This window comes from Rhinopithecus roxellana, chromosome 3 (assembly GCF_007565055.1).
Source record: "Rhinopithecus roxellana isolate Shanxi Qingling chromosome 3, ASM756505v1, whole genome shotgun sequence".
Classification (NCBI taxonomy): Eukaryota; Metazoa; Chordata; class Mammalia; order Primates; family Cercopithecidae; genus Rhinopithecus; species Rhinopithecus roxellana.
In genome coordinates, this window is record NC_044551.1 from 151,404,337 (window position 1) to 151,418,087 (window position 13,751).

General features: G+C 43.7%; 1 protein-coding gene across 2 annotated transcripts in view; it reads left to right on the top strand.

Moving 5' to 3' along the window:
* The window catches only part of DDX46 (DEAD-box helicase 46), a 77,069-nt gene that overhangs the window by 39,669 nt on the left and 23,649 nt on the right, over positions 1-13,751 (top strand). For both annotated transcript variants that reach the window (XM_010359925.2, XM_010359926.2), the window contains exons 14-15: positions 1,747-1,911; positions 2,884-3,046. In XM_010359925.2, the coding sequence (XP_010358227.1) occupies positions 1,747-1,911; positions 2,884-3,046 (328 nt within the window). The remainder of the gene's footprint in view (positions 1-1,746; positions 1,912-2,883; positions 3,047-13,751) is intronic.

Sequence of the window (13,751 nt, forward strand, 5' to 3'; positions counted from 1 at the left end):
ATTTTTATTTATTTATTTATTTTGAGACAGAGTTTCACTCTGTAACCCAGGCTGAAGTGCAGTGGCTCACTGCAAACTCCACCTTCCAGGTTCAAGCGGTTCTCCTGCCTCACCCTCCTGAGTAGCTGGGATTATAGGCGTATGCCACCACGCCTGGTTAATTTTTGTGTTTTTAGTAGAGACAGGGTTTCACCATGTTGGCCAGGTTGGCCTCTAACTCCTGAGCTCAAGTGATCCTCCTGCCTTGACCTCCCAAAGTGCTGGGATTTCAGGCCTGAGTCACCATACCCAGCCTGAAAATTGGACATTTGAATCTGGTAATGTGGTAACTTGGGAATCAGATTCTCCCCTTTCCCTAGGGTTTACTGTTTCTTATTACTGTTATTGTTTATTATTTTTGTATTTGATTGTCATAGGTGGTCTGTGGCTAGGATTGCCCTGAGGTGTACACTTAAGGTCATTTCATGTGTTTTCTGAGCCTGTGGCATTCTTTTTTTTTTTTTTTTTGAGACAGTGTCTTGCTCTGTCACCCAGGCTGGAGTGCAGTGGCCGGATCTCAGCTCACTGCAAGCTCCGCCTCCCGGGTTCACGCCATTCTCCTGCCTCAGCCTCCCGAGGAGCTGGGAGTACAGGCGCTTGCCACCTTACCTGGCTAGTTTTTTGTATTTTTTTTAGTAGAGACAGGGTTTCACCGTATTAGCCAGGATGGTCTCGATCTCCTGACCTCGTGATCCGCCCGTCTCGGCCTCCCAAAGTGCTGGGATTACAGGCTTGAGCCACCGGAGCCTGTGGCATTCTGTATGTGTGGTTACTTTGTAAATATCTTTGGATATTCATTTGTTTTTTAATCTCCTAGTATTTAATTTTTGGCTCTCAAAAGGAGAAAAATTAAGGCAGAGGGAAGGGGCATCAAATTTTAAAACCGCTGGTAGTCACTTCAGCTTGAGGGGTCCGGGCTTGCAGTGGTTTGCAGGGTGTGAATGCAACAATAACAGCCAATGTCTCTTTGTCTTTACCTCTGTGATCAGAAGTAGCAGTCAGAGCAGAGATCCTCCATATTTGGAGGACAGAGTCCTTCTTGACCACCTTGGCTCTTGCAAGCTATGTACAGTTTGCTTCAGAAATGTGCATGCCTGCCTGCTGTGGGGCTGTTTGTGGGGAATGGTTAACTGCTACTGTGCTAAGAGCTGAAAATGACAGAAAACAGCCACAATTTATCTTCCAGGCTTTTCCCAGGAGGTTGCAAACCTTCTGTAGATTCCAGAATTCCAAAGTGGTTACATCAGACAGATTCTACCAGCACAGTTGTTGTCTAGGTGTGGATACAGATTCCTGGTGATTCCCACTCTGCCAGCTTCCCAGAATCCTCCTCTTTTTGTCTGTTTTTATTGCATATTCCTAGTACTTAGAACAGTACCTGGTTCAAGATGGTTCTTTAATAAAAACGTATTGAATAAATGAAGGGAAACAGTGGTAGTGGGTTGTATCCTAGATATAATTTGAAGATAGACCACTACATTTGTTGATGGATTGGTTGTAAGATGAGCGACAGAGATTAATCAAAGATGTCTCCTAGATTTTTGGTCTAAGCATGTGTGGAGTTGTCGTTTCTTGAGATTGAAAGACTGTGGGAGTGGCAAAACTGAGATAGTTGTTCTCAAAAGTTCCTTTTACTTGGTTTTAACATTGCGTAAGCTTTGAAGACCCTATTTACCATGTTTATTTGTAACGTTTTCTTTTTCTCAGGTCATGCGCATCGTGGATAATGTTCGTCCTGATCGACAGACGGTTATGTTTTCAGCTACTTTCCCCAGAGCTATGGAGGCTTTGGCTCGCAGGATCCTGAGTAAACCTATTGAAGTACAAGTTGGAGGCAGGAGTGTGGTTTGCTCGGATGTGGAGCAACAAGTGGTGGGTACCATCTTTAGGAAATTCCCAGTTTCCTTGATACTTAGGTAGTATGTGTGATCCTTTTGGGATCACTGTGTGTGAGGTAGGCAAGATAATTTCTAAAATGAAGTCGTGTACCACTACTGTAGCGTTCAGTATTTTACCAGATACACTTAACTATGCTGTTCCATGCAACTATTTAAAATGCTCTTTTTTTTTTTTTTTTTTTTTTTTTGCCGGGTGCAGTGGTGCATGCCTGAAGTTGCAGCTTTTTAGTCCCCGTAGTTCTGGACTGTAGTGCACTATGCCTATCTTTGTCCATACTAAGTTCAGCATCAGTGTGGTGACCTCCTGGTAACAGGGGACCACCAGATTGCCTAAAGAATGGGATATTCTACCCAGGGCAGAAAAACAGAACAGGTCAAAACTTTCGTGCTGATCATAGCTGGATCACATCTGTGAATAGCACCCTAGCCATAGTGAGCCCTGTCTCTTTAAAGACATAAAATAAAATGTCGTTTTAGTTTCTCTCATCAAAAGTGGTGAGTGGTGAGCTGATATATAGAAATGTCACATACCAGATGGGCATGGTGACTCATGCCTGTAATCCCACTATTTTAGGAGACCACGGTAGGAGGATCACTTGAGGCCAGGAGCTGGAGACTAGCTTGGGCAATATAGCGAGACCCCTGTCTCTACAAAGGGAAAAGAAATGTCACATATCTATTTTATCTCTTGATTACTAGGATATGAAATTAAGAGCCAGAGAGAACAGATGATCATTTGCCCACATTTGCAAGCCTGTTAAACCCTGAAAGTTTACAATTTTTTTTTTTATTTTTTGCAATTAAAATCAACATCTTCCTAGCCCTTGGTAAAGATATAGCAAGATATTTTCATTCATTCTTTCACCACAAATAAAATGAATATTTCTGTCCAAGGGATCCATTTGCATTTTCACTCCATTAACTTGGTACAATGTGGTGTTTTCAGATTGTGATTGAAGAAGAAAAGAAATTCTTGAAGTTACTTGAGCTTCTAGGCCATTATCAAGAGTCAGGATCTGTCATTATATTTGTGGATAAGCAGGAACATGCTGATGGTCTTCTTAAGGATTTAATGAGAGCGTCTTATCCTTGCATGTCTCTTCATGGAGGTAATTATTCACTTGATTCACGCATAAAGTATCTATTAAGTACTTGCTGAGCATTGTGCTGTGTTCTCGATGATATTTACTTTGTTCTCTATAATTCAGAAGTAAATTTTATATCAGTTGTTTACTCAAAAGTGCTCTGTGGGAGTAAGTATTATTATTGCCCCATCTAAGAGAAAGAAAATCATACAGGCATACTTTGGTTTGACCAAGTTCCATCACCATTTATTGACTATGGAGGAATTGAATTTAAATTTTCTCTGTGTTACACCCTTTCCATTGCACATGCTATCTGTAGGTTTTCATGATTCACTTTAAAGAGCTTTTATTGAAATTTCAAAGTAACATTTTAATTTCTTATGATATTGCTATTGTTATATATGTGTGGAACTAGAACACAAAACACAGACCGGACACGGTGGCTACAAAACACAGACCGGACACGGTGGCTCACACCTGTAATCCTAGCACTTAGGGAGGCTGAGGCAGCGGATCACCTGAGGTCAGGAGTTGGAGACCAGTCTGGCCAACATGGCGAAACTGTGTCTCTACTAAAAATACAGAACTTAGCTGGGCATGGTGGCATGTGCCTATAATCCCAGCTACTTGGGAGGCTGAGACAGGAGAACTGCTTGAACCTGGGAGGCAGAGGTTGCAGTGAACTGAGATCATGCCACAGCACTCCAGCCTGGGCAACAGAGTGAGACTCTGTCTCCACAAAAAAAAAAAAACAAAAGGCCGGGTGAGGTGGCTCACACCTGTAATCGCAGAACTTTGGGAGGCTGAGGCGGGCAGATCACAAGGTCAAGAGATAGAGACCAGCTGGGCACGATGGCTCACACCTGTAATTCCAGCACTTTGGGAGGCTGAAGTGGGTGGATGGCTCAATCCTGGCTCACTGCAACCTCTGCCTCCCAGGTTCAAGTGATTCTCCTGCCTCAGCCTCCCCAGTAGCTGGGATTACAGGCATGTGCCACCACGCCTGGCTAATTTTGTATTTTTAGTAAGAGACGAGGTTTCTCCACGTTGGTCAGGCTGGTCTCTAACTCCCAACCTCAGGTGATCCGCCCACCTTGGTCTCCCAAAGTGCTGGGATTACAGGTGTGAGCCACCACACCCGGCCCAAAAATGACTCTTTTTTTTGTGGTAAATATTCACTGCATAGAATGTCCCCGCCCCCACCTACCATTTCTTTTTGTTGTTGTTTGTTTGTTTGAGACAGGGTTTTGCTCTGTCACCCAGACTGGAGTGCAGTGGTGCGATACCAGCTCACTACAGCCTCCACCTCCTGCCTCCTGGGTTCAAGCAGTTCTTGTGCCTCAGCCTCCCAAGTTGCTGGGACTATAGGCTCATGCCATCATGCCTAATTTTTTGTGTGTGTTTTAGTAGAAACAGGGTTTTGTCATGTTGGCCAGGCTGTTCTTGAACTCCTGACCTCAGATGATCCACCTGCCTTGGCCTCCCAAAGGGCTGGGATTACAGGTGTGAACCACCATGCCCAGCCTTAGAATGTACCATTTTTTGTATATAATTCAGTGACGTTAAGTACATTCACAATGCTATAACCTTCACTACTGTCTATTTCCAGAATGTTTTAATCACACTGAATAGAAACAGTACTATTTTAAGTAACAAATTTCTTTCCCCATCCCTAAGCAGTTGCTCATAACCTCTATTCTGCTTTCTGTCTGTGCATTTGCCTCTTCTGTGTACCTCCTATAAGTAGAATCATACATTCTATGTCTTTTTGTGACTGGTCTTTTTCACTTAGCAAATTGCTTTCAAGGTTCATCTGTGTTGTGGCATTTGTCAGATTTTCTTTGTAAGGCTGAATAATATTCCATTGTATATATATACATACAGCCAGCCCTTCGTGTCCATAGACTGCAGATTGAAATTATTTGGGAAAAAATGTGTCTGTCCTGAACATACACAAAATCTATTCTTCTTGTCATTGTTCCCTAAACAGTACAGTATAAAAACTATTAATACATAGCGTTTACACTATAATAGGTGGTTTTAAGTAATCTAGAGTTTTTTAAAGTTTTCAGGAGGATGTAGATGATATCGGCATACTATTCCATTTTATATAAGGGACTTGAGCATCCTAGGATTTTGGTATCTGCCAGGGGCCCTGGAACCAGTCCCCTGAGGATACTGAGCGATGACTATATTTGTTTATCAATTTTTTAGCTACTATTCATTGTCTACCCTCACATCAATTTTTCTTAGTTTTTCACACATTTCAAATAAATTGGAGATCAGGTTATGACTTTTCATGTCAATATGCATATCGTTAACACTAGGTCAAAACTTGTTTCTTTTTTTTTTTTTTTTTTCCTGAGACAGAGTCTCCCTGTGCTGCCCAGTCTGGTCTTGAACTTCTGGGCTCAAGCGATCATCCCTCCTCAGCCTCCTAAGTAGCTGGGACTACAGCAAAATTTGTGAATATTAAAAAAAAAAAAAAAAAAAAAAGCCAGCCAGGTGCAGTGGCTCACGCCTATAATCCCAGCGCTTTGGGAAATTGAGGCAAGTGGAACACTTGAGCTCAGAAGTTTGGGACCAGCCTGGCCAACATGGTGAAACCCCGTCTCTACTAAAAATACAAAAATTAGCCAAGCGTGGTGGCGGGTGCCTGTAATCCCAGCCACTCAGAAGGCCGAGGCAGGAGAATCGCTTAATCCCAGGAGGTAGAGGTTGCAGTAAGCAAAGTTTGCACCGTTGCACTCTGGCCTGGGCAACAAAAGCGACACTCTGTCTCAAGGAAAAAAAAAAAAAAAAAAAAACCTAATCTGGGCACAGTGTTGCATGCCTGTAGTCCCAGCTACTCAGGAGACTGAGGCAGAAGGATTGCTTGAGTCTAGGAGTTCGAAGCCAGTCTGGGCAACATAATGAGACTCTATCTCTTAAAAACAAACCAAAAAACCATCTAAGAAATTTCGCTCAGTTTATCTCTGTCCCTACCCCTCTAGAGTCAACCACTTTTATTTTTTTTAGATGGAATCTCGCTCTGTTGCCTAGGCTGGAGTGCAGTGGCACGATCTAGGCTCACTGCAACCTCCACCTCCCGGGTTCAAGTGATTCTCCTGCCTCAGCCTCCTGGGTAGCTGAGACTACAGGCATGCACCACCATGCCCGGCTAATTTTTGTTTTTAGTAGAGATGGGATTTCACCATGTTGGCCAGGATGGTCTCGAACTCCTGACCTCAAGTGATCCACCTACCTCGGCCTTCCACAGTGCTGGGGTTACACCCGTGAGCTCCTGCACACAGCCTGAGTCAAATACTTTAAACAAATTTTTTCAACATGGATTAGTTTTTTTTACCTCTTAGAATTATAGTTAAATGGAATCATATATAATGCATTGTTATTTATGTAAGGTTTCTTTTATCATATGCCTTTTGAGATTGATCTGTGTTGTTGCATGTATCAGTAGTTCTTCCCCTTTTGTTGCTGAATAACATTCTATTATATGACTGTGCCACAGTGTAGTCATTCTGTTGGGCACTGGGGTTGGGAGCTGCTTCCAGTATTTTGGTTGCTTTAGCCACATCCCACAGAATACACCATAATCAGGTAGCAGAACAGTTCCATCACTTCCTAAAAAACCCCCTCATCCTGTCCCTGTAAAGATATCTTTCCCCATCCATAACTGCTGGCAATCACTCATGTGTTCTTTTTTTTTTTGAGACAGACTTTTGCTCTTGTTGCCCAGGCTATAGTGCAATGATGCCATCTCAGCTCACTACAACCTCCACCTCCCAGGTTCAAGTGATTCTCCTGCCTCAGCCTTCCAAGTAGCTGGGATTACAGGCATGTGCCACCTTGTCTCACTGATTTTTATATTTTTTTTTTTCTTTTTTTTTGAGACGGAGTCTCGCTCTGTTGCCCAGGTTGGAGTGCTGTGGCCGGATCTCAGCTCACTGCAAGCTCCGCCTCCCGGGTTTATGCCATTCTCCTGCCTCAGCCTCCCGAGTAGCTGGGACTACAGGCGCCTGCCACCTCACCCGGCTAGTTTTTTTAATTTTTTTTAGTAGAGACGGGGTTTCACTGTGTTAGCCAGGATGGTCTCGATCTGCTGACCTCGTGATCCGCCCATCTCAGCCTCCCAAAGTGCTGGGATTACAGGCTTGAGCCACCGCGCCCGGCCGATTTTTATATTTTTAGTAGAGACGGATTATCGCCATGTTGGTCAGGGTAATCTCGAACTCCTGACCTCAAGTGATCCACCCACCTCAGCCTCCCGAAGTGCTGGGGTTACAGGCTGAGCCACCATGCCTGGCCTCATGTATTGTTTTAAGAATGTTTGTAGGTTGGGTGCGGTGACTCGTGCCTGTAATCCCAGCACTTTGGGAGGCCGAGTTGGGCAGATTGCTTGATTCTGGGAGTTTGAGACCAGTCTGGGCAGCATAGCAAGACCCCATCTCTGTAAAAAAAATTTAAAAACTATAAAAATTAGCCTCCCAGCTACTCAGGAGGCTGAGGTGGGAGGGAGGATTGTTTGAGCCTGGGAGGCGGAGGTTGCAGTGAGCCGAGATTTTGCCACTGTACTCCTGCCTTGACGACAGAGTGAGTCCCTATCTCAAAGGAAGAGAAGAGTTTGTAAATGGAATCCTACAGTATGTAACTTTTTGCAATTGGCTTTTTTAACTCAGCTTAATGACTTTGATATGCATCCGAGTCCCAAGTTCTTGCACAGTTTATTCTTTTTTTTTCTTGAGACAGCTTCTCTCTGTTGCCCAAGCTGGAGTACAGTGGTGCCATCTCAGCTTGGCTCACTACAGCCTCCACCTCCCAGGCTCAAGCGATGCTCCCACCTCAGCCTCGTGAGTAGCTGGGACTATAGGCATGTGCCACCATGCCCAACTAATTTTTTAATATTTTTTTGTAGAGATGGGCTTTCACCATGTTGCCCAGGCTGATCTCGGACTCTTGGATTCAAGCAGTCCTCCCACCTCAAACTCCAGAGTGTTGGGATTCAAGCCTGAGCCACGGTCTATAGTTCTCTTTTTCTTATTACTGAGTAGTATTCATTGTATGGATTGATCACTGTTTGTGTGTCCGTTCATCTGTTTAAGGACATTTTAGTTATTTTTTTTTGTAATTATGAATAAAGCTGCTATTATTCAAATAAAGGTTTTTGTGTGACTGTCAGCTTTCATTTCTCTAGGGTAGATAACAAAGAATGGGATTGCTATGTCATATGGTAACTATACCTAAGGATGGTATTATTTGTATTTATTCTGTGTGGGGTTCATTTAACTTCTAGAATCTGTAAATTTATGTCCTGTTCTGAATTTGGGAAATTCTTGGTTGTTATTTCTTTCCTGCCTTATTCTCTCTTTGGGACTTCAGTTATGTATATGTTTGAGTTTTTGATATTGTCTCACTGATGTTTTGTTCAGTCTTTTTCAACCTTTTTTTCCCTCTGTAGTTCAAATTGGATAATTTCTTGAGATAGAGTTTTGTTCTTGTTGCCCAGACTAAAGTGCAATGGCACTATCTCGGCTCACTGCAACCTCTGCCTCCTGAGTTCAAGCGATTCTTGTGCCTCAGCCTCCTGAGTAGCTGGGATTACAGGCATATGTTACCACGCCCAGCTCACTTTGTATTTATTTTTTGGGTTTTTTTTGGTCATCTCCTATCTTCTGTTAAGCCCATCCAGTGAATTTTTGAATTCAGTTATTGTATTTTTTTTAGTTCTAAAATTGCAAGTGTGTTCTCTTTTACATTTTCTTGTTTGTCTGATTAGATTTTTTAGGCATTCCTTGTAAGCATTTTTAAAAAGTCTTGATCATAGGCCGGGTGCGGTGGCTCAAGCCTGTAATCCCAGCACTTTGGGAGGCCGAGGCGGGCGGATGACGAGGTCAGGAGATCGAGACCATCCTGGCTAACATTGTGAAACCCCGTCTCTACTAAAAAAATACAAAAAACTAGGCGGGCGTGGTGGCGGGTACCTGTAGTCCCAGCTACTCAGGAGGCTGATGCAGGAGAATGGCGTAAACCCGGGAGGCGGAGCTTACAGTGAGCTGAGATCCGGCCACTGCACTCCAGCCTGGGTGACAGAGCGAGACTCCGTCTCAAAAAAAAAAGTCTTGATCATAATTATATGTGCTTTGAAATCTTTGTTAATTATAACATCTGGGTCATATTGATGTCAGTCTCTATTGATGGTCTTTTCTCTTGATTTTTGTTTTATGGTTTTGTCTGTCTTTGTATGTCTAATAATTTCTGTTTGTATACTGAACTTTGTGAATGATCCATTGTAGAGATTCTAAGTTCTCAATTCTCTGATGTCTCCCACAAGTGGTGTTTTGTTTTTGTTTTTTGTGGTTAACTTGGCAGAACCCAGCATCCAAACTCTGTCTTCCTTTAATGGGCAGCATCTGAAATCTAAAAAAATCTTACTTTTTAATTTTATTATTATTTTTTAGACGGAGTCTCACTCTGTCTCCCAGGCTGGTGTGCAGTGGCATGATCTGGGCTCACTGGACCTCCATCTCCCAGGTTCAGGCGATTTTCCTTCCTCAGTCTCCCAAGTAGCTGGGACTACAGGTGCGTGCCACCACTCCCAGCTAATTTTTGTGTTTTTAGTAGAGACAGGGTTTCTCTTTGTTGGCCAGGCTGGTCTGGAACTTCTGACCTCAGGTGATCCACCCGCCTTGGCCTCCCAAAGTGCTGGGATTACAGGCCTGATCCACCGAGCCTAGACCTGAAATCTCTTAATTTTTTTTTTTTTCATCCCAACTGCTTAGATTTTTGCCTCATGAATCTGTAGCTTAGGGGTCAGCCAGATATTTGGGCAGCATATGTATGCACAGTTGTAGCTTTCTACTACATTCTTTTCAGGATTTATTTCCTCTGTTTCCTAGTCCTGAGTTTGTTTTGAACACTTTCTGGTGGTTTCTCTTGTAAGACTGTGAGTTCCTGTTCAACTTTTGATTTCCTCGCTTGGTCTGTGCTGGGCCTGCCTCTGAGCAAAGAGTTTGAAATAATTAAGTAAATAAATAAAATCCTCTACACTTTGCTAGTGCAATACTTTCTTCCGAGTGTCAACTTTTTTCCCATTTCTGCTGCTGTTAGTCACTCTCTAGTGTCTTTATGTAGTTGCTCTTTGTTTTGCCCAGAGTTCATAGTTGTTACCTGCCGGAGGGATTGGTCCAGTAAGAGTTTCTCCTACATTGTTGTAAATGTGTGTTTTTATATTAAGGAAGTTGTTTCCCATAATACTTGTCTTTAATACCACTTTTATCTTTTTGACCAGAATTCTGTCATACCATATGCTTAAGCCTCATTCATAGACAAAGAGAATGACAGATGATTCTTCTTCTTTTTTTTTTTTTTGAGACAGTTTCTTTTTTTCTTTTTTTTTTTTTTGAGACGGAGTCTCGCTCTGTCACCGGGGCTGGAGTGCAGTGGCCGTATCTCGGCTCACTGCAAGCTCCGCCTCCCGGGTTTAAGCCATTCTCCTGCCTCAGTCTCCGGAGTAGCTGGGACTACAGGCGCCCGCCACCTCGCCCGGCTAGTTTTTTGTATTTTTAGTAGAGACAGGGTTTCACCGTGTTAGCCAGGATGGTCTCGATCTCCTGACCTTGTGATCCGCCCGTCTCGGCCTCCCAAAGTGCTGGGATTACAGGCTTGAGCCACCGCGCCCGGCCCTGAGACAGTTTCTTAATGTCTTGCTCTGTCTCCCAGGCTGGAGTGCAGGGGTGTGATCACAGTTCACTGCATCCTCGACCTCTAGGGCTCAAGCTGTTCTCCCACCTCAGCTTCTCGAATAGCTGAGACTACAGGCATGAGCCACCATGCCTAGTCTATTTTTGTATTTTTTGTAAAGATGGTGTTTTTGCTATGTTGCCCAGGGTGATCTGCCCACTTTGGCCTGCCAAAGCCCTGGAATTACAGGCATGAGCTACTGCGCCTGGCCGAATGTAAGAAAAAATATTATCCTAGGACCTCTGAGAGTCCCTTAGATGTCAGGAGGTTTATAAGACTATATGTATTTTCTTAATAATCCAATGATGTTATTTGCCTTTTTCACTGTCATTCTCTGTAGTGTGCAGGGTTTGCTACAGGTTGAATGGCATGGTATATTGTGACAGATTGAATATAGAAGATATGACGTTCCAGTTATCTTCTATTAAGCCTGACCTGAAAAAGATTGGCAAAAATGTAAATCAGTGCCATTTGTCTTTTTATTTTTTTTGAGACAGGGTTTTACTCTGTTGCCCAAGGTGGAGTGCAGAGGCACAATCACAGCTTACTACAGCCTGGACCTCCCTTTGCTCAGGTGATCCTTCTACCTCAGCCTCCCGAGGAGCTGGGACTACAAGCACATGCCACCACACCAAGCTAGTTTTTTGTAGAGAAGGGGCTTGGCATGTTGCCCAGGCTGGCCCCTTTGTCTTAATGTAATTATTTTATTGTTCTGGAAAAGTTATTTTTCACAAAAATGTACTTTTTATTTTAACATGTCATTGCTATGTTTTTTCTAGTCTTTTAATTTTTATTCAAAAGTCATTTTTAAAATTTAGCTTTCTAGGCCGGGCGCGGTGGCTCAAGCCTGTAATCCCAGCACTTTGGGAGGCCGAGACGGGCGGATCACGAGGTCAGGAGATCGAGACCATCCTGGCTAACATGGTGAAACCCCGTCTCTACTAAAAAAATACAAAAAACTAGCCGGGCGAGGTAGCGGGCGCCTGTAGTCCCAGCTACTTGGGAGGCTGAGGCAGGAGAATGGCGTAAACTTGGGAGGCGGAGCTTGCAGTGAGCTGAGATCCGGCCACTGCACTCCAGCCTGGGGGACACAGCGAGACTCCGTCTCAAAAAAAAAAAAAAAAAAATTTAGCTTTCTGACTCTGTGCTTGCGCCTTCAACACTTTCACCATGATTTTCTGTTCCTTGATAAGGAAAGTATGCTTAATCCTGTCATGATCACATTTAACACACATGGAACCACCATTGGCTCTGCTGACATGTTTTTTTTTGTTTTGGGCATTCATGTAACAATGTTAGATCTCACAACACAAACCCCTTGAAGTCTGCCTGGGGACAAGCCACCTGCAGATTTTGGTGCTTTCCCAACTTTCTTGGTATAAATAAAGGTAAATAGTTCTATTACCAGGGATTCCAGACAGCCTAGTTTTGTTAAAGGCTGTATTGTAGAAAGCCTATGACAGGCAGTATGTCAAATGCTTGACCATTCTGAGTGCCTCTAGACCACGCCCCTGGAAGAGGAACTGCCTTTATTATTATTATTATTATTATTATTATTATTATTATTATTTGAGATGGAGTCTCGTTCTGTCGCCCAAGCTGTAGTGCAGTGGTACGATCTCGGCTCACTACAACGTCCGCCTCCCGGGTTCAAGCTATTCTCTTGCCTCGCCTCCTGAATCACTGGGTCTACAGGCGCCCTCCACCACGCCTGGCTAATTTTTGTATTTTTAGTAGAGACGGAGTTTCACCATATTGATTAGGCTGGTCTTGAAATCCTGACCTTGTAATCCGCCTGCCTCAGCCTCCCAAAATGCTGGGATTACAGGTGTGAGCCACCGCGTCCAGCCACGGAACTGTATTTTTAAACAAATCCAGTATTTAAAAATTTCCTCTATTTTGATTTCTTTTCTCTTTCTTTTTCTTTCTTTCTTCCTTCCTTCCTTCCTTCCTTCCTTCCTTCCTTCCTTCCTTCCTTCCTTCCTTCCTTCCTTCCTTCCTTCCTTTCCTTCCTTCCTTCCTTCCTTCCTTCCTTCCTTCCTTCCTTCCTTCCTTCCTTCCTTCCTTCTTTCTTTCTTTCTTCCTTCCTTCCTTCCTTCCTTCCTTCCTTCCTTCCTTCCTTCCTTCCTTCCTTCCTTCCTTTCCTTCCTTTCCTTCCTTTCTTTCCTTTCCTTTCTTTCTTTTCTTTCTTTTCTGTCTTTCTTTCTGTCTTTCTTTCTGTCTTGTCTTTCTTTCTTTCTTTCTTTCTTTCTTTTTTCTTTCTTGACAGAGGTTCACTCTTGTTGCCCAGGCTGGAGTGCAGTGGCACGATCTTTGCTCACTGCAACCTCCACCTCCCAGGTTCAAGCGATTCTCCTGCCTCAGCCTTCCAAGTAGCTGGGATTGCAGGTGGCTGCCACCACGCCTGGTTAATTTTTTTGTGTTACAGGGTTTCACCATGTTGACCAGGCTGGTCTCAAACTGCTGACCTCAGGTGATCCTCCTGCCTTGGCCTCCCAAAGTGCTGGGATTACAGGTGTGAGCCTCGCCCCCAGCCTCTCTGTTCTAATTTCTAATACGTTATTGATAGATAAGACCTAAACTAAAGCTCTTTGGGTGCGGGTCCTTACTGATTTTAAGAGTGTAAAGACATCCTAAAGGCCGGGCGTGGTGGCTCACGCCTGTAATTTCAGAACTTTGGGAGGTGGGCGGATCACCCGAGGTCAGGAGTTCAAGACCAGCCTGGCCAACGTGGTGAAACCCTGTCTCTGCTAAAAATACAAAAATTAGCCAGGCATGGTGACAGTTGCCTGTAGTCCCAGCTAGTGGGGAGGCTGAGGCAGGAGAATCACTTGAACCTGGGAGGCGGAGGTTGCAGTGAGCCGAGATCACACTATTGCACTCTAGCCTGGGCAACAAGAGTGAAACTTCGTCTTAAAAAAAAAAAAAAAAGACATCCTGAAAACGGAAAGTTCGAAAAGAGCTGGTGTACACCAAGCATGATTGACTCTTT